Source organism: Oncorhynchus kisutch, linkage group LG21 (assembly GCF_002021735.2).
Source record: "Oncorhynchus kisutch isolate 150728-3 linkage group LG21, Okis_V2, whole genome shotgun sequence".
Lineage (NCBI taxonomy): Eukaryota > Metazoa > Chordata > Actinopteri > Salmoniformes > Salmonidae > Oncorhynchus > Oncorhynchus kisutch.
The window spans coordinates 35,265,753-35,288,917 of record NC_034194.2 but is presented as its reverse complement, the minus strand read 5'-3'; the positions used below and the strand labels follow the sequence as shown (position 1 = coordinate 35,288,917).

The 23,165-nt window shown below is 44.0% G+C and overlaps 1 protein-coding gene across 1 annotated transcript in view; it reads right to left on the bottom strand.

Annotated features, from left to right (window-relative positions):
* Positions 1-10,714: 10,714 nt before the first annotated feature.
* Positions 10,715-23,165, bottom strand: part of LOC109866361 (sodium/potassium/calcium exchanger 4-like) — a 44,586-nt gene continuing 32,135 nt past the window's right edge. Inside the window, exons 10-17 of the mRNA XM_020455005.2 lie at positions 21,729-21,826; positions 19,076-19,245; positions 18,457-18,601; positions 17,654-17,820; positions 17,442-17,556; positions 17,156-17,268; positions 15,950-16,015; positions 10,715-14,759 (exon numbers count right to left, since the gene is read on the bottom strand). Of these exons, the coding sequence (XP_020310594.1) occupies positions 14,610-14,759; positions 15,950-16,015; positions 17,156-17,268; positions 17,442-17,556; positions 17,654-17,820; positions 18,457-18,601; positions 19,076-19,245; positions 21,729-21,826 (1,024 nt within the window). The 3' untranslated portion in view covers positions 10,715-14,609. The remainder of the gene's footprint in view (positions 14,760-15,949; positions 16,016-17,155; positions 17,269-17,441; positions 17,557-17,653; positions 17,821-18,456; positions 18,602-19,075; positions 19,246-21,728; positions 21,827-23,165) is intronic.

The window sequence follows — 23,165 nt, the reverse complement described above, 5'->3', positions numbered from 1 at the left end:
AATGTATGACCATATTAGAGAGACATATTTCCCTCAGATTACACAGATCCACAAAGAATTTGAAAACAAATCCAATTTTGAAAAACTCCCATATCTACTGGGTGAAATTCCACAGTGTGCCATCACAGCAGCAAGATTTGTGACCTGTTGCCACGAGAAAAGGGCAACCAGTGAAGAACACACACCATTGTAAATACAACCCATATTTATGCTTATTTATTTTATCTTGTGTCCTTTACCATTTGTACATTGTTAAAACACTGTATATATATATATAATATGACATTTGTAATGTCTTTATTGTTTTGAAACTTCTGTATGTGTAATGTTTACTGTTAATATATTATTATATACAGTGCCTTGCGAAAGTATTCGGCCCCCTTGAACTTTGCGACCTTTTGCCACATTTCAGGCTTCAAACATAAAGATTTAAAACTGTATTTTTTTGTGAAGAATCAACAACAAGTGGGACACAATCATGAAGTGGAACGACATTTATTGGATATTTCAAACTTTTTCAACAAATCAAAAACTGAAAAATTGGGCGTGCAAAATTATTCAGCCCCTTTACTTTCAGTGCAGCAAACTCTCTCCAGAAGTTCAGTGAGGATCTCTGAATGATCCAATGTTGAACCTAAATGACTAATGATGATAAATACAATCGACCTGTGTGTAATCAAGTCTCCGTATAAATGCACCTGCACTGTGATAGTCTCAGAGGTCCGTTAAAAGCGCAGGCACTGTATATATACTGTTATATATTATCTACCTCACTTGCTTTGGCAATGTTAACACGTTTCCCATGCCAATAAAGACATTGAATTGAATTGAATTGAATTGAGAGAGAGAGAGATGACAGAGAGAGAGAGAGAGAGAGAGAGAGAGAGAGAGAGAGAGAGATGACAGAGAGAGAGAGAGAGATGACAGAGAGAGAGAGATGACAGAGAGAGAGAGAGAGAGAGAGATGACAGAGAGAGCGAGATAGAGATATGACAGAGAGAGAGAGAGATGACAGAGAGAGAGAGACAGAGAGAGATATGACAGAGAGAGAGATGACAGAGAGAGAGATGAGAGAGAGAGAGAGAGAGAGAGAGAGAGAGAGAGAGAGAGAGAGATGACAGAGAGAGAGAGATGACAGAGAGAGAGAGAGAGAGAGAGAGATGACAGAGAGAGAGAGAGAGAGAGAGAGAGAGAGAGAGAGAGAGAGAGAGAGATGACAGAGATGACAGAGAGAGAGAGAGAGAGAGTAAGAGAGAGAGAGAGGGATAGATATGACAGAGAGAGAGAGAGGGGGGAGAGATATGACACAGAGAGAGAGAGGGAGGGAGAGATATGACACAGAGAGAGAGAGGGAGGGAGAGATATGACACAGAGAGAGAGAGGGAGGGAGAGATATGACACAGAGAGAGAGAGGGAGGGAGAGATATGACACAGAGAGAGAGAGGAGGGAGAGATATGACACAGAGAGAGAGAGGGAGGGAGAGCTATGACACAGAGAGAGAGAGGGAGAGATATGACAGAGAGAGAGAGGGAGAGATATGACCGAGAGAGAGAGGAGAGATATGACCGAGAGAGAGAGGGAGAGATATGACAGAGAGAGAGAGAGAGGGATATGACAGAGAGAGAGAGAGAGGGAGAGATATGACAGAGAGAGAGAGAGGGAGAGATATGACAGAGAGAGAGAGAGAGAGAGAGAGATATGACAGAGAGAGAGAGAGAGAGAGAGAGAGATATGACAGAGAGAGAGAGAGAGAGAGAGAGAGAGAGAGAGAGAGAGGGAGAGATATGACAGAGAGAGAGAGAGAACCAGATAACAGCAATTGGAAGAATGCCAATTCTCTTTTTAGCAGTGGCCTTTCAAAATGTAGACTTTAGCTTTAGGATTAGAGAGGAAACATGCCAGACTACCATTGTCAAGATCACTGGCCTTACTAGATGGCATAAATATGGGTTTGTTACATCTAAGCCTTGCTCTCGGTAGGTCTCTATCTCACGACCCAGCTGTCCCGATAAGACACCACACGGTGTTAGATGAACACTTTTGTTTGAATAAATCTTGCCAGCCCAGTGGATAAAGGAGAGAGGAAGTAAATGGCAAACTTGGGAAAGGGAATATATTACCTGTAGCCGCCTCAGCAGGAGCTCACCTTAGCGAGACCCCTTCGCAGCGCCAGACACATTCATAAATCAACCAGAGCTTGTGCATCAGGAAGTTAATTGTGCTCCCTCCATACGTAATAGGGTCGTGAAAGCGCTTTCCTCTCTCCATCTACCTGTGATTTATTTAGCATCTCTAACTTTTGTGAAATATTCAATTTCGACAACATTAATTCAGCACGGCATGCATGGAGGCGAGGGCGCCTCAGGAGAGTGAGCAAGTGCGGGTGTTGACACCTTCTCTGATCTCCATCCGGCTGCTCCATCCTCTGCTCTACTCTGAGCACAATACCACTTCCCAACGTGAGCATCGTCCTACTCTACTACGCTCCAAACCTTTAAATCACTTAGTTAGCCACGCTAGCTGCCCTGAGCACAATACCACTTCCCAACGTGAGCAAGAGTCCCATCTATATGAACAGCGCTGCCTTTGGTGGGTACATATCATTCACACCTTCGCCACTAGAGGCCTCATCAACACCGAGAGAGAGAGAGAGATGATCATCCCAAATGGCACCCTATTCCCGTCTTCGTGCATTACATATGACCAGGGCCCGTAGGGCTTGAACACGACTTCGTTATTATCCCAAAATGACTTTACAAATACAAAAGACACACTTCCTGTGCACCGTTTTACTACAGATCTCTACAGAGGTCTTTTGTGGTGTAACAACATTTTAGTTCAGGAAGTGTCGTAGCCTCGTTCAGGTAAATGTGCAACACAAAACGCCTCAGTGGGAATCTGTGTTAAAATGGTGTATCTTTTTTATTTATAAAACTATTTTGGGTGGTGTGAAAGCAGAGTTTATTAACAGGATTATTAACAGTTAGACAGAGCGTTGGGACTGTTGCAGGCCTACACGTTGGCTGCACTGTGACCAGTAGTCGACTATGGACGGCCCATTGGATTCTCAACACTAGACACTACCCAGTAACAGGTCTCTGCATTACAATATGGAGCTAATATAACAGTGTTAACAGGTCTCTCTCTAAAGCAGTAAAACACTTTGTCTAAATTATGGATCATATCATGACAGTGCCAAAATATCCATTGAGACCTATGCCATCCATTTAGGCCACTCGCTCCCAAATTCAGTTTTTGCTTTACCCTCTCTCTCTCTCTAAGACAGAGTCGAAGACACAATGCTCTGAGCACACAATTCATTAATCTATATTTCAGCAGCAAATGTATGTCTTGGACCCTGACCAACACTTATGCGTCTGTGTGCTTGGTCATTACTCATGACTGAGGTGTGTGGCCCTATTAAACCGAACAAACCCGAAGCGTGCTACCAGCATCCTGCCCGGACATCCCATCTAACCGCTGGGATTCATGGTTTAAAATGAGTTTCTTTCTTGTTTCCCAACTCCATACCCAGTGACTAGGTGGAGTGCTGTGGTCCTATAGCAGTGAGACTCATCAATCCTCACCTCTACAGCTCATTGTAAAGATTTCCTGACCAAATAACTGTCTAGATATGGGTTGTGTTCATTAGTCACCAAAAGGAAGAAAATGGACTGAAACAGGGAGGGACTACAAGGACTAGCCAACAAGAAAGGCTGATTTGTTTTATAATGGTCAGTCAGGACTAAACCCAGTACAAAAACATGGGAGGGAACGAACGTCATATAAAACATACATATAATCACAAATGAATCAGATGTCATGCAGTATCAAACTAGAATCCTCCTAACTCAACTCCAAAAGACGTACTCTCTGAAACACAGATGGAAATGCAAAATAACGTCTCCGTCCTTTAACGTTGAACAATAACGTCTCCGTCCTTTAACGTTGAGCAATAACGTCTCCGTTCTTTAACGTTGAACAATAACGTCTCCGTTCTTTAACGTTGAGCAATAACGTCTCCGTTCTTTAACGTTGAGCAATAACGTCTCCGTCCTTTAACTTTGAGCAATAACATCTCCGTTCTTTAACGTTGAGCAATAACGTCTCCGTCCTTTAACGTTGAACAATAACGTCTCCGTCCTTTAACGTTGAGCAATAACGTCTTTGTCCTTTAATGTTGAGCAATAACGTCTCCGTCCTTTAACGTTGAACAATAACGTCTCCGTTCTTTAACGTTGAGCAATAACGTCTCCGTCCTTTAACGTTGAACAATAACGTCTCCGTCCTTTAACTTTGAGCAATAACGTCTCCGTTCTTTAACGTTGAGCAATAACGTCTCCGTTCTTTAACGTTGAGCAATAACGTTGAGCAATAACGTCTCCGTTCTTTAACGTTGAACAATAACGTCTCCGTTCTTTAACGTTGAACAATAACGTCTCTGTCCTTTAAAGGACAGAGTGATTAACTAATATAGTCTGTGTAATAATCCAGGAAGGAAATAGTCCATAGAGACAATGACACTATAAATATGCCAGTTTATGTCAAATTGACATCAAAAGTTTCAAACCTTTGCATTTTAGCTAGCCCTAACCCTTTCCCTAACCTTAACCTAACTATCCTAACCTGCTACAAAAAGTCCATTTTTACATAAATTGTATTCTATCTAGTCAAAACCGCTAGGGAGTGACCGGGGTGGAGACTATGCACATCACAATGAACCATGGAACATGTTTTTTGTTGCAAAACTTAAAACGTTTTCTGTTTCCATGCCCTAATTTAAAAGGACCCTGGAGAGTCACAATGCAGTCTCTGAAAGTCTATTAATTCAGTGACATGGTCATTTCTCCCTGCATGTCGTATCTAAATGCTAAAATAGGAAATAAACACAAATAAGAATTCATATGATGGTTCGTGTCTCTGGAAATCTATCTTTAATAAATCTGCTTATCAGAATGGGTGACAATCACTGACCTCCAATTTTTTTGCAATTGCTTTTTAATGTAATCTAAATGCAAGGTTCACAGAGAGTTTTAGAAGACACATTAAATGAAACAGTATTCAGACCTTGTCTGGCTACCCAGACACATCACTCCGGACAAACGCCATGCCTACTCTAACGTTTCTTCTCCACGATGAATCTGGAGTCGGGTTCCCCTGACGCTGCATTGCATCAACCAATGGTTGCTCAGATGTTGCATTGCATCAACCAATGGTTGCTGCCACGACATCAACTGTGCAGTCAGGCACAAGATTGCTATAACATACTGTATGTTGTTAGCTGCTATGTAAAATACATATTCAGGCTTGTAAGATCTGTCATGTGTCAGAAACGTCTGAGCAGGGGAACACGATCTGAATCTGATCACCTCCCACCTGCATCTCGAATGTGAACACATTCAAGCCATTCTGATTGGTCACAGAAACCTTTGGGTGTGGCCAGAGCCAGGACACATGTGGGTAAAGCGGCGTTTCGGAAATAGTAATTAGCTTTGATGCTCTCGATTGGTTGGAGACAATCCATTCGCTAATGACTTGTTTTGTACAACGCTCCTCACATTGATGTCAGCAGAAAGGACTTCTAGGATGGCAGTCTGACTGAATGGATCAGCAGAAAGGACTTCTAGGACGGCAGTCTGACTGAATGGATCAGCAGAAAGGACTTCTAGGATGGCAGTCTGACTGAATGGATCAGCAGAAAGGACTTCTAGGATGGCAGTCTGACTGAATGGATCAGCAGAAATCCTGTCTCAGCCTCCAGTATTTATGCTGCAGTAGTTTATGTGTCGGGGGGCTGGGGTCAGTTTGTTATATCTGGAGTACTTCTCCTGTCCTATTCGGTGTCCTGTGTGAATCTAAGTGTGCGTTCTCTAATTCTCTCCTTCTCTCTTTCTTTCTCTCTCTCGGAGGACCTGAGCCCTAGGACCATGCCCCAGGACTACCTGACATGATGACTCCTTGCTGTCCCCAGTCCACCTGGCCATGCTGCTGTTCCAGTTTCAACTGACCTGAGCCCTAGGACCATGCCCCAGGACTACCTGACATGATGACTCCTTGCTGTCCCCAGTCCACCTGGCCATGCTGCTGCTCCAGTTTCAACTTCCACCTGACTGTGCTGCTGCTCCAGTTTCAACTGTTCTGCCTTATTATTATTCGACCATGCTGGTCATTTATGAACATTTGAACATCTTGGCCATGTTCTGTTATAATGTCCACCCGGCACAGCCAGAAGAGGACTGGCCACCCCACATAGCCTGGTTCCTCTCTAGGTTTCTTCCTAGGTATTGGCCTTTCTAGGGAGTTTTTCCTAGCCACCGTGCTTCTACACCTGCATTGCTTGCTGTTTGGGGTTTTAGGCTGGGTTTCTGTACAGCACTTTGAGATATCAGCTGATGTACGAAGGGCTATATAAATACATTTGATTTGATTTGATTTGAAAGGACTTCTAGGATGGCAGTCTGACTGAATGGATCAGCAGAAAGGACTTCTAGGATGGCAGTCTGACTGAATGGATCAGCAGAAAGGACTTCTAGGATGGCAGTCTGACTGAATGGATCAGCAGAAAGGACTTCTAGGATGGCAGTCTGACTGAATGGATCAGCAGAAAGGACTTCTAGGATGGCAGTCTGACTGAATGGATCAGGAGAAAGAACTTCTAGGTTGGCAGTCTGACTGAATGGATCAGCAGAAAGGACTTCTAGGACGGCAGTCTGACTGAATGGATCAGCAGAAAGGACTTCTAGGACGGCAGTCTGACTATATATGTACCAATGGATAGAGCAGGGGAATTAAATTCGGTACGAGTCATCAGGCAAATTCAGACCCAGAGACACTTAGGAGTTTTTCGAGGTAGTCGAGGGACATTTCCATTTGAGTTCTTTAGCAGACACTCTTATCCAGAGAGACTTAAAGGAGCAATTAGGGTTAAGTGCCTTGCTCAAGGGCTCATCAACATTTCTTACTTACTCAGCTCAGGGATTCGAACCAGTGACCTTTCAGGTACTCGCCCAACACTAGCCAGAAAGACTACTTTTCAGAATACTCAGTAAGATATTGGAGGAACACTTTACTTGAATGTCAGAAAATAATTGTTTTTAATCGTTTTTTGGTTTGGCATTTACAATCTGTTCCGTACGAATCTGTATAGAGCTTCAGATTTATAGAAAAACAGAAATATATTTAACACAAGGTGTCCTTTAAAAAAGAAACATCAGGATTGAGGAAAGATTCAAAAGATATGCTTTGAGAATAAAAACGTTTTTTTTTCTAAATATATTTATGTATATTTAATTTTGTTAAACAGATACCTGGAGGTTATGTGACACCTTCCCTTTATCTTGGTGACATAATTTTACAAGGTAAAACCAAGGAATTAGGTAATGTTGACATGAACTTTTTGTACATAGTTTCTCTGAGGCACTCAAAGTACACTACAACAGGCAACAGCAGCCCAGTATGCCCATCATCCATCACTTTGAGCAGAGCAATTTGCAGAAACAGCAGGACCATGTCAAAAATAACAGAGAACAAACAAAAACAAAATGTCCCCAAAATACAACCACAGAGCTGGCTGGAAGAACAACATTTTTCTCCAGAAGCGCAGTTGGATTGCTAGATCTATATAGGCCAAACTTCTAAACAGTCTAGGCCATTCTCTCAGGATTTAGACAGGAGACAAATAGGAGAGAGCGAGAGCAGAGAGAGATATTCATGAGATAAAGCAGTCCAAACGGAACGCTTGTTAGGGGCCATTGAGAAGAAGAGGATCTTCAGAGCACAAGATCACGGTAGAGAGAAGAGGGGACCAGAAGAGAGAGAGAGAGAGTGAGAAAAGCTTGTTAACAGTAGAGGCTGTCTCGTTAGAGGAAGACACATCACTGGCTACATTGGGCCATACATGCTGTCAGATCCCTGACGTGATGTGCGTGGATGGAACAAGAGATTGTCACCCATCTTGGAGAAAAAGATTAGATTTAACAAAGTTAATATTGAAATGGAAAGGCAGTAGGAATGGAAACTGAGCTATGCTTTGGCATTAGAGTTTCACTTAAAGGGATAGTCCAACCATATTACAAAATGACATACTAGTTTCCTTACCCTTGTCCTTTTGTAATTCAGGATAACTATCCCTTTAAGTGAAACAAATAGTCTGCCAAAACTAAAGAAGTTTCCATTAGGTTAGTGTAAATCAATTGAAGTACACTGCTCAAAAAAATAAAGGGAACACTTAAACAACACAATGTAACTCCAAGTCAATCACACTTCTGTGAAATCAAACTGTCCACTTAGGAAGCAACACTGATTGACAATACATTTCACATGCTGTTGTGCAAATGGAACAGACAACAGGTGGAAATCATAGGCAATTAGGAAGACACCCCCAATAAAGGAGTGGTTCTGCAGGTGATAACCACAGACCACTTCTCAGTTCCTATGCTTCCTGGCTGATGTTTTGGCCACTTTTGAATGCTGGCGGTGCATTCACTCTAGTGGTAGCATGAGACAGAGTCTACAACCCACACAAGTGGCTCAGGTAGTGCAGCTCATCCAGGATGGGACATCAATGCGAGCTGTGGCAAGAAGGTTTGCTGTGTAGTGTCCAGAGCATAGAGGCACTCCAGGAGACAGGCCAGTACATCAGGAGACGTGGAGGAGGCCGTAGGAGGGCAACAACACAGCAGCAGGACCGCTACCTCCGCCTTTGTGCAAGGAGGAGCAGGAGGAGCACTGCCAGGACGTGCAGGACGTTTGGCATTTGCCAGAGAACACCAAGATTGGCAAATTTGCCACTGGCGCCCTGTGCTCTTCACAGATGAAAGCAGGTTCACACTGAGCACATGTGACAGACGTGACAGTCTGGAGACGTTGTGGAGAACGTTCTGCTGCCTGCAACATCCTCCAGCGTGACCTGTTTTGCGGTGGGTCAGTCATGGTGTGGGGTGGCATTTCTTTGGGGGGGGTGCACAGCCCTCCATGTGCTCGCCAGAGGTAGCCCGACTGCCATTAGGTACCGAGATGAGATCCTCAGACCCCTTGTGAGACCATATGCTGGTGCGGTTGGCCCTGGGTTCCTCCTAATGCAAGACAATGCTAGACCTCATGTGGCTGGAGTGTGTCAGCAGTTCCTGCAAGAGGAAGGCATTGATGCTATGGACTGGCCCGCCCTTTCCCCAGACCTGAATCCAATTGAGCACATCTGGGACATCATGTCTCGCTCCATCCACCAACGCCACGTTGCACCACAGACTGTCCAGGTCTGGGAGGAGATCCCTCAGGAGACTGTCCGCCTCCTCATCAGGAGCATGCCCAGGCGTTGTAGGGAGGTCATACAGGCACGCGGAGGCCACACACACTATTGAGCCTCATTTAGACTTTTAAGGACATTACATCAAAGTTGGATCAGCTTGTAGTGTGGTTTTCCACTTTAATTTTGAGTGTGACTCCAAATCCAGACCTCCATGGGTTGATCAATTTGATTTCCATTGATAATTTGTGTGATTTTGTTGTCAGCACATTCAACTATGTGAAGAAAAAAGTATTTAATAAGAATATTTCATTCATTCAGATCTAGGATGTGTTATTTTAGTGTTCCCTTTATTTTTTTGAGCAGTGTAGTTAAGTTATGGGAAAATGGAAGGCAGTGATGGTCAGGAAGCTTTTACATGATGCTCACGCTTCATTTCTGGACAGGACTGTCTTCAGTTAGACACCAGCAGACCACTAGGTCTGAAATTACTATGCCTTGAGTGCTTCCTTCTGGGCAGGACTGTAAACCTCTTCGCTGGGTGAACCCAAGTACTGTAGCAGTTCACATGAAAGTTCTGAAACAGTTTGACTGCTGATATGTATTCAGTGAAAACTAAGTATACTGCGATCAAATACTAGTTTCTACAAATGCCTGCTAGAGCTGCCCTGGTCAACTAATTTCTGTTATTGTGAAGTGGAAACAGCTCAGCTACGAAGTGGTAGGCCATACAAGCTCACAGAACGGGACCGCCTGTCCTCGGTTGCAACACTCACTTCCAAACAGCTTTGGGAAATGGGTTTCTACAAGCCTAAAATCACAAATGTGAGTTTGGCGGATGCCAGGAGAATGCTACCTGTCCAAATGCATAGTGCCAACTGTAAAGTTTGGAGGAGGAATAATGGTCTGGAGCTGTTTTTCATGGTTCGAGCTAGACCCCATAGTTCCAGTGAAGGGAAATCTTAAAGCTACAGCATACAATGACATTGTAGACGATTTTGTGCTTCAAACTTTGTGGCAACAGTTTGGGGAAGGCCCTTTCCTGTTTCCGCATGACAATAACCCTGTGCACAAAGTGAGGTCCATACAGACATGGTTTGTCGAGATCTGTGTGGAAGAACTTGACTGGCCTGCACAGAGCCCTGACTTCAACCCCATCAAACACCTTTGGAACGCAGACTGCGAGCCAGGCCTAATCACCAAACATCAGTGCCCGACCTCACTAATGCTCGTGGCTGAATGGAAGCAAGTCCCTGCATCAATGTTCCAACAGCTAGTGGAAATGAGTAGAGGCTGTTATAGCAGGAAAGGGGGGTGGCAACTCCATATTAATGCCCATGTATGTAGACACACACTACAGCTGAGAAATTCAAGTCAAAGCACAGTTATCAAAATCCATACGAAATTGCTACATTTAATAAGTGACTTTTTAAAAATCTGGCATTCAAGGACAGACAAATGTTCAGGAATTCTTTTTGCAATTTAATTTTTTCACATTATTGCTTTACAGTAAAATGCATTGGTTGGATATGTCCAGTATAGCGAGACAATACATTCATATAAGTTATACAGATGTTTTCGATAAATGTTTCATATGAACTAACTTTACATTAAATATATTATCATTATGTTTTATGTCTCATTTTTATTGGTTGACAAATGACTCCCACATCACATTGAGCTCACAGTGCATCAGGTCGTTTCATTCATTCAATAGAATTACATACGGCTCCACTCCGGTGTTGAGAAGTCATAGTTATTGAACATGTGTGTGTGTGTGTGGGCAACATTTTCATAGTGCAAACAAATTGTTGCTGAGTGCAAAAAAAAAAAATTCGGTAACCCTCTATAATCTGTTAGTTTGACAATTAACTTTTCTTCAACAAGGTGTGCTATAAAGAGATGATTTAACTATAGTTTAGGACACAGAGCAATACAGTCTTAACACACATTGAGGAAAAGTTCAATTAAATCACACTACTAGATTATAAATTAGGTTCATGGTCATTTTTGCCATAGGGGGGGGGGGGGGGGGGGGGGGTGTATATTTGTGCACTTTTATTTTGTACAACATGGTTTCCATACAATCTGTATTTTCGATGCAGAACTATGACATTTATGTCATCTGAATTCTACTTCTTTTAAACAGTGAAAGTTGTGGCAGATTGCCCAGAGAATTATTCCACGGTGACGTGTGTGGGTGTTAGATGAGTTAGGATAGTAAGAGCAGTGTGACCTGCTGTGGTGAGGTGTATTCATTAGGTGCAGACCGTTACAAATCATTTTGACTGTTGCAAAAACATTTCTTTAACAGAAACCGTTTACTCTAGGAACCAAACAGGGAGGGACCTACCTGAATTTGTCCAATAGAAACTCTCGTTTTCGTTGCAAAACATTATCCGTTTAAAGTAAACAATTTCAGTTTCAAAATATTTTTCAGCAGTCTAACTAATGAATACACCCGTTGTCACCTCTCAGGACCTGGCACCGAGGACCCAATTTAAAGCAACCCCTAGACCCTATACACTAGTGGAGATCTGAGAGGATTTGACTGGTATTCGCACAATATGGTGAAACTACTGAGCAATGTGGAGCGATTACTGACAGCTGTTAAACACTCAACTCTCCACAAGTACCTAGGGCGTAGGGTCTAGGGGTCCGTTGGGGATTGGACCAAGGACATGACCACACAGGTGTTGTACACCGCTCAAAACCAAGACAAAGGGAAATGTACAAAGGAAATCAGGTATACTCTTGACCCAGAAAGCATCATATGTTCAAAAATATCTATGTATGTACAGTTAATAAGAACCAGTGAAAAGATTGAGAATGCAGTGATCGTTGCAAAGAAGACAACAATGAGAATCAGAATGGCACTAGCAGAGAACACTATGGGGAAAAGACCCACTGGGGTATATACAGAGCAGTGGGGGTAACTGCTATAAACTGATGGTCCAGAAGGGTGGGGGGGGTCAGAGAGAGCATCGGGGTGTGATGAGGAGAAGGGAGGATAAAGAAGGGGGGGGGGGGGGGGGGCAGTAGAGTCTTGAACACAGCGAGTCTACCCCCCCCCCAGGGTATCAGTTTAGGGGTCCTGCTACTAAAATGTCTGCTCCTCAGGTCCTGCATACAGAGTGGAGATCTCATCTCACAAAGTTCATTCATGGAGAAGGAAAACTTCCAGAAAGTTCAGAGGATTCTGGACTAAACTATCTAAACAGCCTGGGGGGGGGGGGGGGGGGTGTTTCCCAGCAGGAGTCCTTCCCCTCCGCTCCTCAGGTAGAGTTGGTGATTGAGTAATGCCCTTGTACCAGAGGGTCGGACTCCCCCGCACACACAGAATCTCCAGTTCCAGAACCTTTCCTCCATGTCCTCTGGTTCGGTCCTTTAGCTGGTCATTCAGACCAGTGAGCTCATATTAACCACTAACATTATGGCAACATCAATGTAGTTCCTCCAGAGTCCAACACACATTCCGTTGAGATTGCATATACAAGTACCTGCTGCCAACACAAAGGGAAAGTCCTCATCTTTAACACTCCCCTATCAATGCAAGTCTCTCCAGCTTATTGGAGACTAAGTTCCTGCAGGTGGTTTTGCATGATGTCAAATGTCTTAGATTGCAGTAGCATGTAGCTGCCGTTTATTTATAAAGTGGTTGCCGGGTGGGTGGGGGTGGGGGTCGTGCCATGGAGGAGCCTGCATTTATTGTCCCAACATGCATTGCACTGCAGACAGAAATGGTTATGTGCTCACGATGTTAGAGGTTCAAGTCTATAGGGGATTAGGGAAGGGGGAGGCGGTGAGACCAAGCTGGGCGCGAGCCTGCAAGTCAGCACACACCCTCGTCATTCTCTCACACAAACACACAGTACAGTACATACACAAACCCCCCCCACACACAGGAAGCACTATTTGATTCAGAAAGTAGGAGGACAGCTTTGCTTGTTTTAAAGTGCAATATCTACATGTAATTCAGAGAGAGAACACCTATGTCGCCCCCTACTGGATCTGCGGAGGCTCCAGATATTCCCTGATAACCAAACGGCTGTGGTTGCTTGAGACCCCTGCCATGCAGATAGATCATAGTGAGGGGACATTGCCCCCTGGTGGTCAAAAGGGGTCGAGCAGACAGAAGAACAGACCGAATCCCATCTAACACGATACATATACATGCTACTGTCCAAAGACGTCCGAATATGGACACCGTCCAAAAGTTCTCTCCCAACTCTGGAGCAGGTGTTTCTCTTCATTGTTGTGCAGTCTGAGGGGGTGTGTGTGACATCTCAGAACAAGAAAAAAACAAAAAAAACAGCTGAAATTTCAGCACCACGGATTTTGGAGTTGCCGCCATGAGCCAGACGCCTCCCTTCGAGGGGGAGCCAAATGTCCTGACAATAAAAGTATTTTCTCTGTGTGCTAATTCATTACTGTGAAACAGGCAATGTCCTTTGTGATTGCAACAAGCTCTCAAAAGTATTTTGTCGTCATTTTTAACTCTATAAAACAAAAAATACGATACAAAAACAAGAAAGAAAAATGTTCACAAGTTTCCCCTTGTGCTGCAAATATACATGGACCTCTTCTGGTAGTCAGAGACACAAAGCTTCCTGACTAAATGTCTTTAAGAGTTGATGAAGAGAAAAGTTACAGTAGATAGGAGTGAAAGAGGAGTGTCTGCTGCAGAGGGGTGGGACGAAGCAATCTGGAAAAAGTCAAAGTTCGGACTATGTCAGAGGGGTCCAGGTCTGAAAGAGGAGGAGGAGAGTTCCCCCTCCAAAGGTTGAGGGTACAAGCAGGATTCAGGGGAGAGGTAGAGTTTTAGGGCGAGGTTGTGTATTATCCGTAGGGTCTTTGGGTGGATCGGTGGGGTGGGGATGAGAAGAGGAGAAGTTTGGATGGGGGAAGAGTAGGAGAAGGGGTGAGGGTCCATGTTGAGGGTTAGGACTAACCCTAACTTGGACAGAGGTATGTTTGGGTTGTTTGTAAGAGGCAGACTACTGTAGGGTTGATTCTAGGGCCTGTGGGGGAAGGCTAAGGAAAGCCAGTCAGACTACAGATCGTGTGGATGGGGGAATGGAAAATGGAATAGTCTGAAAATGGGTCCAGTTCGTTTAATGAGTCTGTCCACTCCTCAGAACAAAGCCTCATGGGAAAGTGAGTCCAAGCACAGGGAAATAAAAGATTTAAAGACCAGGATCAGATCAAGAAGTCAACAGGTCAGTTATGAAAATGAAAGGTGACCTGTCAGACAGGAGATAACCAGGTTTAGTAACGTGGTGGAGGATGGGGAAAGTTGATTGTGATTGGTTGCCGTTAGGGGTTGAGGGAGTGGAGCTTCCTAGTTGAGATGGGCGTGGTCAGCTACTCCTCCATGCACATGGGCAGGTTGACGAAGGTGAACACGTTGTACTCGATCATGATGGAGAAACACAGGAAGACAGCGTAGAGGACCAGCGTGTAGATGCCCAGCTTCAGATCCAGCTTCCAGTGGTTCACATGGATCCCCCCCACCTGCAGAGGGGAACACACACACATGATATATAGTCCCTCTGCAGAGGGGAACACACACACACATCATATACAGTCCCTCTGCAGAGGGGAACACACACACACATCATATACAGTCCCTCTGCAGAGGGGAACACAGTACATCCTATATATAGTCCCTCTGCAGAGGGGAACACAGTACATCCTATATATAGTCCCTCTGCAGAGGGGAACACAGTACATCCTATATATAGTCCCTCTGCAGAGGGGAACACAGTACATCCTATATATAGTCCCTCTACAGAGGGGAACACAGTACATCCTATATATAGTCCCTCTGCAGAGGGGAACACAGTACATCCTATATATAGTCCCTCTGCAGAGGGGAACACAGTACATCCTATATATAGTCCCTATGCAGAGGGGAACACAGTACATCCTATATAGTCACTCTGCAGAGGGGAACACAGTACATCCTATATATAGTCCCTCTGCAGAGGGGAACACAGTACATCCTATATATAGTCCCTCTGCAGAGGGGAACACACACAGATCATATATAGTCCCTCTGCAGAGGGGAACACAGTACATCATATATAGTCCCTCTGCAGAGGGGAACACAGTACATCCTATATATAGTCCCTCTGCAGGACAGAGGGACTATATATGGACATATGCACAATGACATACGCACAATGTCAAATCACATTTGTGCATATTAACATTTATAAATGATACCCCCAAATTTCATGTGTAAGCAATTACATTTTCCCATTAGTTGTGATTTAAGATACAGTACCGGTTGTGATTTAAGATACAGTACCTGTGTTAACTACACATGGTCCCTTTAAAACTACTACAGTGCAACAGCACGTTGTGTACATTATCAGCAAATTCATCTAATGACCCTTTCCATGACCCTTTCCATTAGCGCAATTCAGCTTATTGCACTTTTTTCGCACACAATCTCTGGCCACAGCCTAATAAATACACTGGCTGATTGGTCAGCGGCAGTCATAGATATTACACTACTGACCAGTCATACTGTGTGTAGAGACTACAACACATGTATAAAATATTCCATATAGCAGACATTTTTATCCAAGTGACTTAGTCATTCGTGCATACACATGTTTTACGTATGGGTGGTCCCATCGAACCCACTCCCCTGGCATTTCAAGCATCCTGCTCTACAAAAGAGGGTATCTGCTCACCGTCAAAGCCACAGATCCCAGTAGCAACACCACAGAGTAGACCAGTCCTCGACTGTTGATCATGACCTAGAGGGGGAAGGTATAGTGCACGTTAGTTAGACGGGGAATATTTCAATCATGTTTTCTAACTGAAAGTTTAGAATTAGAACAATATTCAACATTCTAAAAGTTGTTCCCAACTCCGTAAACACAGCCACAGTCAACCTCCGTAAAGACACGGCTCCAGGCCACAGTCAACCCCCGTAAACACAGTCAACCCCCGTCAACCCCCGTAAACACAGTCAACCCCCGTAAACACAGTCAACCCCCGTAAACACAGTCAACCCCCGTAAACACAGTCAACCCCCGTAAACACAGTCAACCCCCGTAAACACAGTCAACCCCCGTAAACACAGTCAACCCCCGTAAACACACGGCTCCAGGTCATAGTCAACCCCCGTAAACACACGGCTCCAGGTCATAGTCAACCCCCGTAAACACACGGCTCCAGGTCATAGTCAACCCCCGTAAACACACGGCTCCAGGTCATAGTCAACCCCCGTAAACACACGGCTCCAGGTCATAGTCAACCCCCGTAAACACACGGCTCCAGGTCATAGTCAACCCCCGTAAACACACGGCTCCAGGTCATAGTCAACCCCCGTAAACACACGGCTCCAGGTCATAGTCAACCCCCGTAAACACACGGTATTAGTTAACTCAAGGGGCGTATGTCTACAGTCTTAAGTGGCTTCCTCCAGCCATGATGAGCAGAGAACGTCTTATACTATTGAGATGCACTCCTAGTAGACAGGTGGGAGAGAGCTGGAGCGACAATAAGGTCAAGGACTCACACAGTACTGAAACACAGTACTGAAACACAGCACTGAAACACAGTACTGAAACACAGTACTGAAACACAGTACTGAAACACAGTACTGAAACACAGTACTGAAACACAGTCCTTAAAAAGGTGTTCAACATGAGTGATGAACACTTGAATTAATTTGAGTGTATTCACTTCCAGAAAGATGACTACTATACTACAAATATTTAGTGTATATTGAGCTAAAGTTGTACATCTCTCAGCAGTGGGCTCTGTTCCCTATGCTCCAGGGTGAAGGTATCAGCTTCCACACCCCCCATCCTAACTAAAAAGCTAAACTGATCCAAGATCAGTGTCCGGGGGCAACCTCACCCTACTCCGTTCCCTATAGCTGTTCTTACCTCGGAGCCGTAGCTGACCGCCATGGTCTGTAGTGCCCAAGGAACGCCCAGCCCAACCAGGATATCAAACACATTACTGCCGATTGTGTTAGACACTGCCATGTCACCCAATCCTAAACACAAATAGCTGTCGTTCAAATAGAAGCATTTCACATAAGAACAACCTCCAGAATTAACGTGGAAAAGGAGTATGGCTAAAGACAGTCCGAAGACTCCCCCCCACCCCACCCAATGACTAGATGTCCTATCAAACAGTTCAGGGAAATGACAGAAACTAGAGCTGTACCTTGCCGAGCAACAATGAGACTGGCGATGCAGTCTGGAACGCTGGTGCCAGCTGCCAGGAAGGTGATGCCCATAATGACATCTGGGATGCCAAGGGTGTAGCCGATGATGGTGACCTGTGACCCACCCCCACACACATTACGGCTGATAATTGACCAGAACGACAGACAAACAACCCCCCGCCCCACACACACACTCTACCCTGAGACTCACCATCCAGACCATGAAGTAGGAGAAGACAGCGATCCAGACGGTAGAAAGGAAGAAGGAGACCATGAAGAACTTCTCCCAGCGAGGCTTCGCACAGTTGGGGATGGTGAAGAACAGGAGGAGCAGCAGGGGCCACGAGATCAGCCACTTGCACTTGCTGCCGATGCCATCTGCAGAACAGCCGTGGAAGATAAAAATATATCAAATGTATGTATTTATAAAGCCCTTTTTACATTTACTTCTTTTACATCAAAGTGCTTTACAGTAAACCAAGGGGCTAAGAGTCTGGAAAAGCATGCAGAAGCACAGTGGTTACAAACTCCCTAGATGAACCTACTACTCTACAACATTCTAGAACAGTGTTCTGGTCCTGGAGATCCACAGAGGTCTGAAGGTATTTGTTCCAGCCCACACAACTTACAGAACTAATTTAACTCATCAGCTACTTTAATCATTAAGCACTTGACAGCTGAAACAAGTATGTTTCATACACACACACTTGGCAGTGTTTGTCATGCACATAAGTGTCAGAGATCATTAGAGTTTGCCATGCACATAAGTGTCAGAGATCATTAGAGTTTGTCATGCACATAACAGTGTCAGAGATCATTAGAGTTTGTCATGCACATAACAATGTCAGAGATCATTAGAGTTTGTCATGATATGATAAAGTCACTGAATAATTTGGGTAATGGCACCACGTCTACTGAAGTGGAAGCAAATGGCACCAATCTTGTCGACAAAACATTTCCTATCGACAGTCATGTTAGACTCTGTCTGGATAAACATCACGCTGACACACACACCAGGGATATGAAAGGGGGAGATGGTTTCATTCTCCTGCTCCTCCTCTGCTGGTTTGTCTTCAGGCACGTTGCCATTCTCAATGTCCACCTTCCCCTCCAGAACCTGGGTCTCCACCCCATTGGCACCCTGGACTAGCTTCTGACGCTGTGAGGAAGAGGCAAAACAGGGTGGAGACCAAAACAGTTCATTACGGTACACATCCGAAAACATCCAGGGGTGAATTCATTACTCGCAGGCCGTAGAAAAACTTTTGGCCTGTTGCAAAACATTTTCCAACTGAAACACTTTACAGTTTAGTCTAGCAACCAAATGGAAACAGAACGAAACAGGGAGGGACCTACCTGAATTAATCCAATAGAATTTTTTGTTGCGAAACTTATTCCGTTTGGAGTTAACAGTTTGCGTTGCAAAGCGCAAAACGTTTTACAACACACCAAACATTTTGCTACGGACTAGTGAACACACCCCAAGCAGACCCCCGCTGTTTCAGTTAGATTCTTTCTGTTTGGTGTCTAATGAACACTATAAAATCTATATCTGAGACAACTGCATTTTTTAACATGGAAACAATCTGCTCCCTCATCTCGTTCCTGTAGTTGCATCCCTATCTATCCATACCTCAGTGATGATGAGGCGACTGGCCATGCGCAGCCGGGTCTTTGGTCCAAAATGGCTGGTGACCATGACGCGGAGGCCGGCCTCTGGGAAGCGTAACTTGGGAGGGCTGGCGTGCATAATCTCATCGACCATGACCACAGAGCCACGACTGTAAGCCTTACTGGGCTTAACTGGAGATGGACAGACACATTAGTCCTTCACACTGACATGCACACAGACGCTAACCCACAAACATGCTAGCAAAAAAACACTGAAGTAATTATCCAGTGAAAATCGCACTTAAAAAAAAACTCATACCCACAAGTTGTTGTTGTCTCATCCTGTACTCGTGGCCAAAACATAAATTGGAGAACAAAACACTTCATAACTCTACCTCAAACTTGTATCTCAAACAGACAGTTGTTTGCCATTTCCTCATGGGATAAGGTCACTTCACGTAGTCATGTTTGGCCTAAGGAGCTCTATTTTGGTGGACTCTTGTAGAAAAGACATGACTTTACATGTTCAGTCATTTGAACATGTATGTATTCAGTGTTAGTTGTTTGAATGTCATCTAAATCTAGGCCAATATGAGCAGGACTATTTTCTAGGAGAACATTTAACTGGTCTTCTCATGAGATTAAAGTCTTTACAGTTTTACTGCAAAATATGTATTGCCACAATGTTTGTTCTAATAAAATACATAATTTGAAGAACAGAAAAATGAAGTAAATTGCCCACATCTTGAACAAAAAAAAGGAATATCAGTGAAGTATATGTCAGATTTGACATCGCCGAAATGAATGAATGATCATTAGTTGGGGCCCTATACAATATACAGTGAGCTCCAAAAGTATTGGGACAGTGACAGAGGTTCAGCAGCAGGCTGGCAGCTTTAAGGGTGTTTTAATCCATAAACCGGGTGCACCGTTCAGAAATTGCAGCAAAAGTATTGGGACAAATTCACATGTATATTAATGTAGTCAAAAGTTTAGTATTTTGTCCCATATTCATAGCAGGCAACGATTAGGTCAAGCCTTTGACTCTACAAACTTGTTGAACTTGTGGCTATTTGTTTTGGTTGTGTATCAGATAATTATTTGCCAATAAAAAAAATGTATTATAAATAAAACTAGTCAACACTTGCTATTCAGTTGTCAATCAACGCACAGTAAATAGCCCATGAGCCACGACTCCGCGTGGTGGCTACGTGAAAGAAAATAAATGTGCATTAAAACAATAATTAGGCTAAGTTGATTAACTCATCGTTACCACTTACATTACATAGGATGCGGAAATTCACGATCATCATGCCCTCTCCCTCCTCTGTGTAAAGAAATTTCACTGCAATCAACCACAGTGCACACAAATTGTACCGGGAGTCAAGACAGATCAGACTGCGTTTCCCTGTCATCGCTTGCTTAGTGACTGACATGCACCTAATTCTATCAAAAGATCGCTAGAAGATGCATGTCAGTCATTCTAGAGGCAGAGGGGCTTGATGGACTAGCGAATTTAAACCTTTAAATGAAAAACAGAGTCTAGATATTATGAATTGGAAAAAGTAGCCGGGTGAAAATGATTAGTGGACGGCGGTGCTAATGGAAGACACCAACACAGAAAACATGCTTTTTAACTTGTGCTTTTGGAAGGAAAATTTTTTTCACTCACACTGTAACTAAATAGAGGTCATATCTAATAGAAATCTGGAAACACAGGACAATTATTTTAAGGTGTAAAAACACCTTCCCGCGAAACGTTTCCACTTGTGTTTTAAACATACTCCTAGTATAATGCCTGGATGCAGGGTTTAAGGGTTCTATATTCAATTAGCAAGAGTATTGATTATATAGAAATTGATATGCATACATTAAGTAAACAAAGCTGACAAACATTCCCTATATTTGGATATTTAGTACCATCAGTCAGTGGGCTGAAACATCAAGAGACAAGCAGAGCAACACGCTGCAGAGAAACAGTGCATTCTAGCACGCAGAAACAGTTACTACACACACTAAGCAACAGCAGGTTTTAGTAAGGCTAAACAGACAGGCGCTTTGACAGTGGAAAGAAAGAGGAAGATATGGGTCGCATCTACACAAGTTACAAGCCGCTTATGACATTAATACCAAAGATAAGGTGTCTAGGCTGAGAGAGAGAGGCAGTGAGTGAAGGAGAGAGCACTGTGGTTGAGCAGAAGGGTACCTCATATCCAGTGTTAGTCAGCGTAGTAGAATGGAGACTGTTGAGCTGCAACACCTTCACCACACTGACAGAGGAAGTCCTACCCAAATCCCAGAAGTCCAACTTCCCTTCCACAACCCAACCAAGACCAACGCAATTGAACCAAACAGCCATTCCCTCAAAAAAACAGCCATTCCCTCAAAAAAACAGCCATTCCCTCAAAAAAACAGCCATTCCCTCAAAAAAACAGCCATTCCCTCAAAAAAACAGCCATTCCCTCAAAAAAACAGCCATTCCCTCAAAAAAACAGCCATTCCCTCAACAACAAAAAAAGCCATTAGTCAATTTTGGGAATTTCAAAAGAAGACTAGTTGAGAATATGTCTTCGAGAAGCCTTGGTGTGTACTACAGCCTGTCTGGTCAGCCTTACCTGCTGCTGTGCTGAGTATAGGTAATGAGGGGTCATCAGCCCCATAACAAGCTGTATTACCATCCTCCATCTCGCTGCTGGCCGCAGCGTTACCGTTGGCCTGGTTCTTGTCTTTACCCCCTTTCCCCGTGAACAACTTCTGCAAGCTCTGGTTAAACCTGGGAGTAGAGTGGAGAGGGACACTGGTCAATGTCTCCCTTGTTCATCAACAGCCAATAACTCAATTGTATGCAGTGCTGTGTGAACTCTAGGGACCAGTTTCCTGGTCACAGATTAATCAATTGACTTAATTCTCCATTGAAAAAAAAAAAACATTTTAGGCCTAGGATTAATAGGTGTAATCTGGATCCTGTAAACTGGCCCTCTGTATACAGTAAACTGCATCAACATGGTTACAGCTGGTCATATTTACAAAAACTGTGGCAAACTCAGTTCTGCAACTTCTGGGTAATGTGAACCATGTTATATATTTGACATCCTATGTATGCACACTTCTAATGATACATCAACCCCTATGGACGGAAAAGTCTGAAATAGTCTGTGAGTAGGCTATTTTCCCCGAGTGGCTTTCATAATGGGTCATAGAAGGGCAGTCAGAAGTCCTTTCCTCCAAACTAGACAGGAGACAAGTGATATCCAGTTAAGTCTGGTGCTCTTTAGCCACTGCAGAGGGAGGATTAAAGTGTTATGGCTGGGCTGGGAGTGAGCAGGCTGGGGCTGAGAGACAGATTACTGGCAGCAGAAAGTGTCCTGGATGAACCAAGGCAGAAACAGGCAGGAAAATAAACTCCCATCCCCCCCAAAAAATCGAATTCAATATCTTTGCATTCAGTCTCTGTACATTTCTTAGAAATATATACACAACATCTTAAAAGAAAATGTAAACCTCTTGCTTTGGGCTGGATGTGTCAATGTATAGTTTGTATTCTTTATGGATCCCCACTAGTTCCTGCCAAAGCAGCAGCTACTCTTCCTGGGGTTTATTATGGATCCCCACTAGTTCCTGCCAAAGCAGAAGCTACTCTTCCTGGGGTTTATTATGGATCCCCACTAGTTCCTGCCAAAGCAGAAGCTACTCTTCCTGGGGTCCAGCGAAATTAAGGCAGTTTATACCATTTTAAAACATTCACAGATTTCACAACACACTGTGTGCCCTCAGGCTCCTACTCCACCACTACCACATATCTACAGTACTAAATCCATGTGTATGTATAGTGCGTATGCAAATGTTTGTGTTGCTTCACATGTTCAATCTATCAAAACAAACACGGTCTTACCTCAATTAGCCACCAAATCCCTAGGGTGTTTTCTGGTAGCTGTGCTTCACCATTTTCCCTACATTTTCCCCCCCACGTGGGCCAGCCCCCTAGCAATTCAAGTTCTAGCCAGTAAGCTTCACCCCCCTCGCCATTTGAGTGACAGCTAGCAAGATGAACACAGCAGAGAGCGAGCGAGAGCGAGAGAGAGCGGACGCTGTGCACATACAATAAAAGGCCC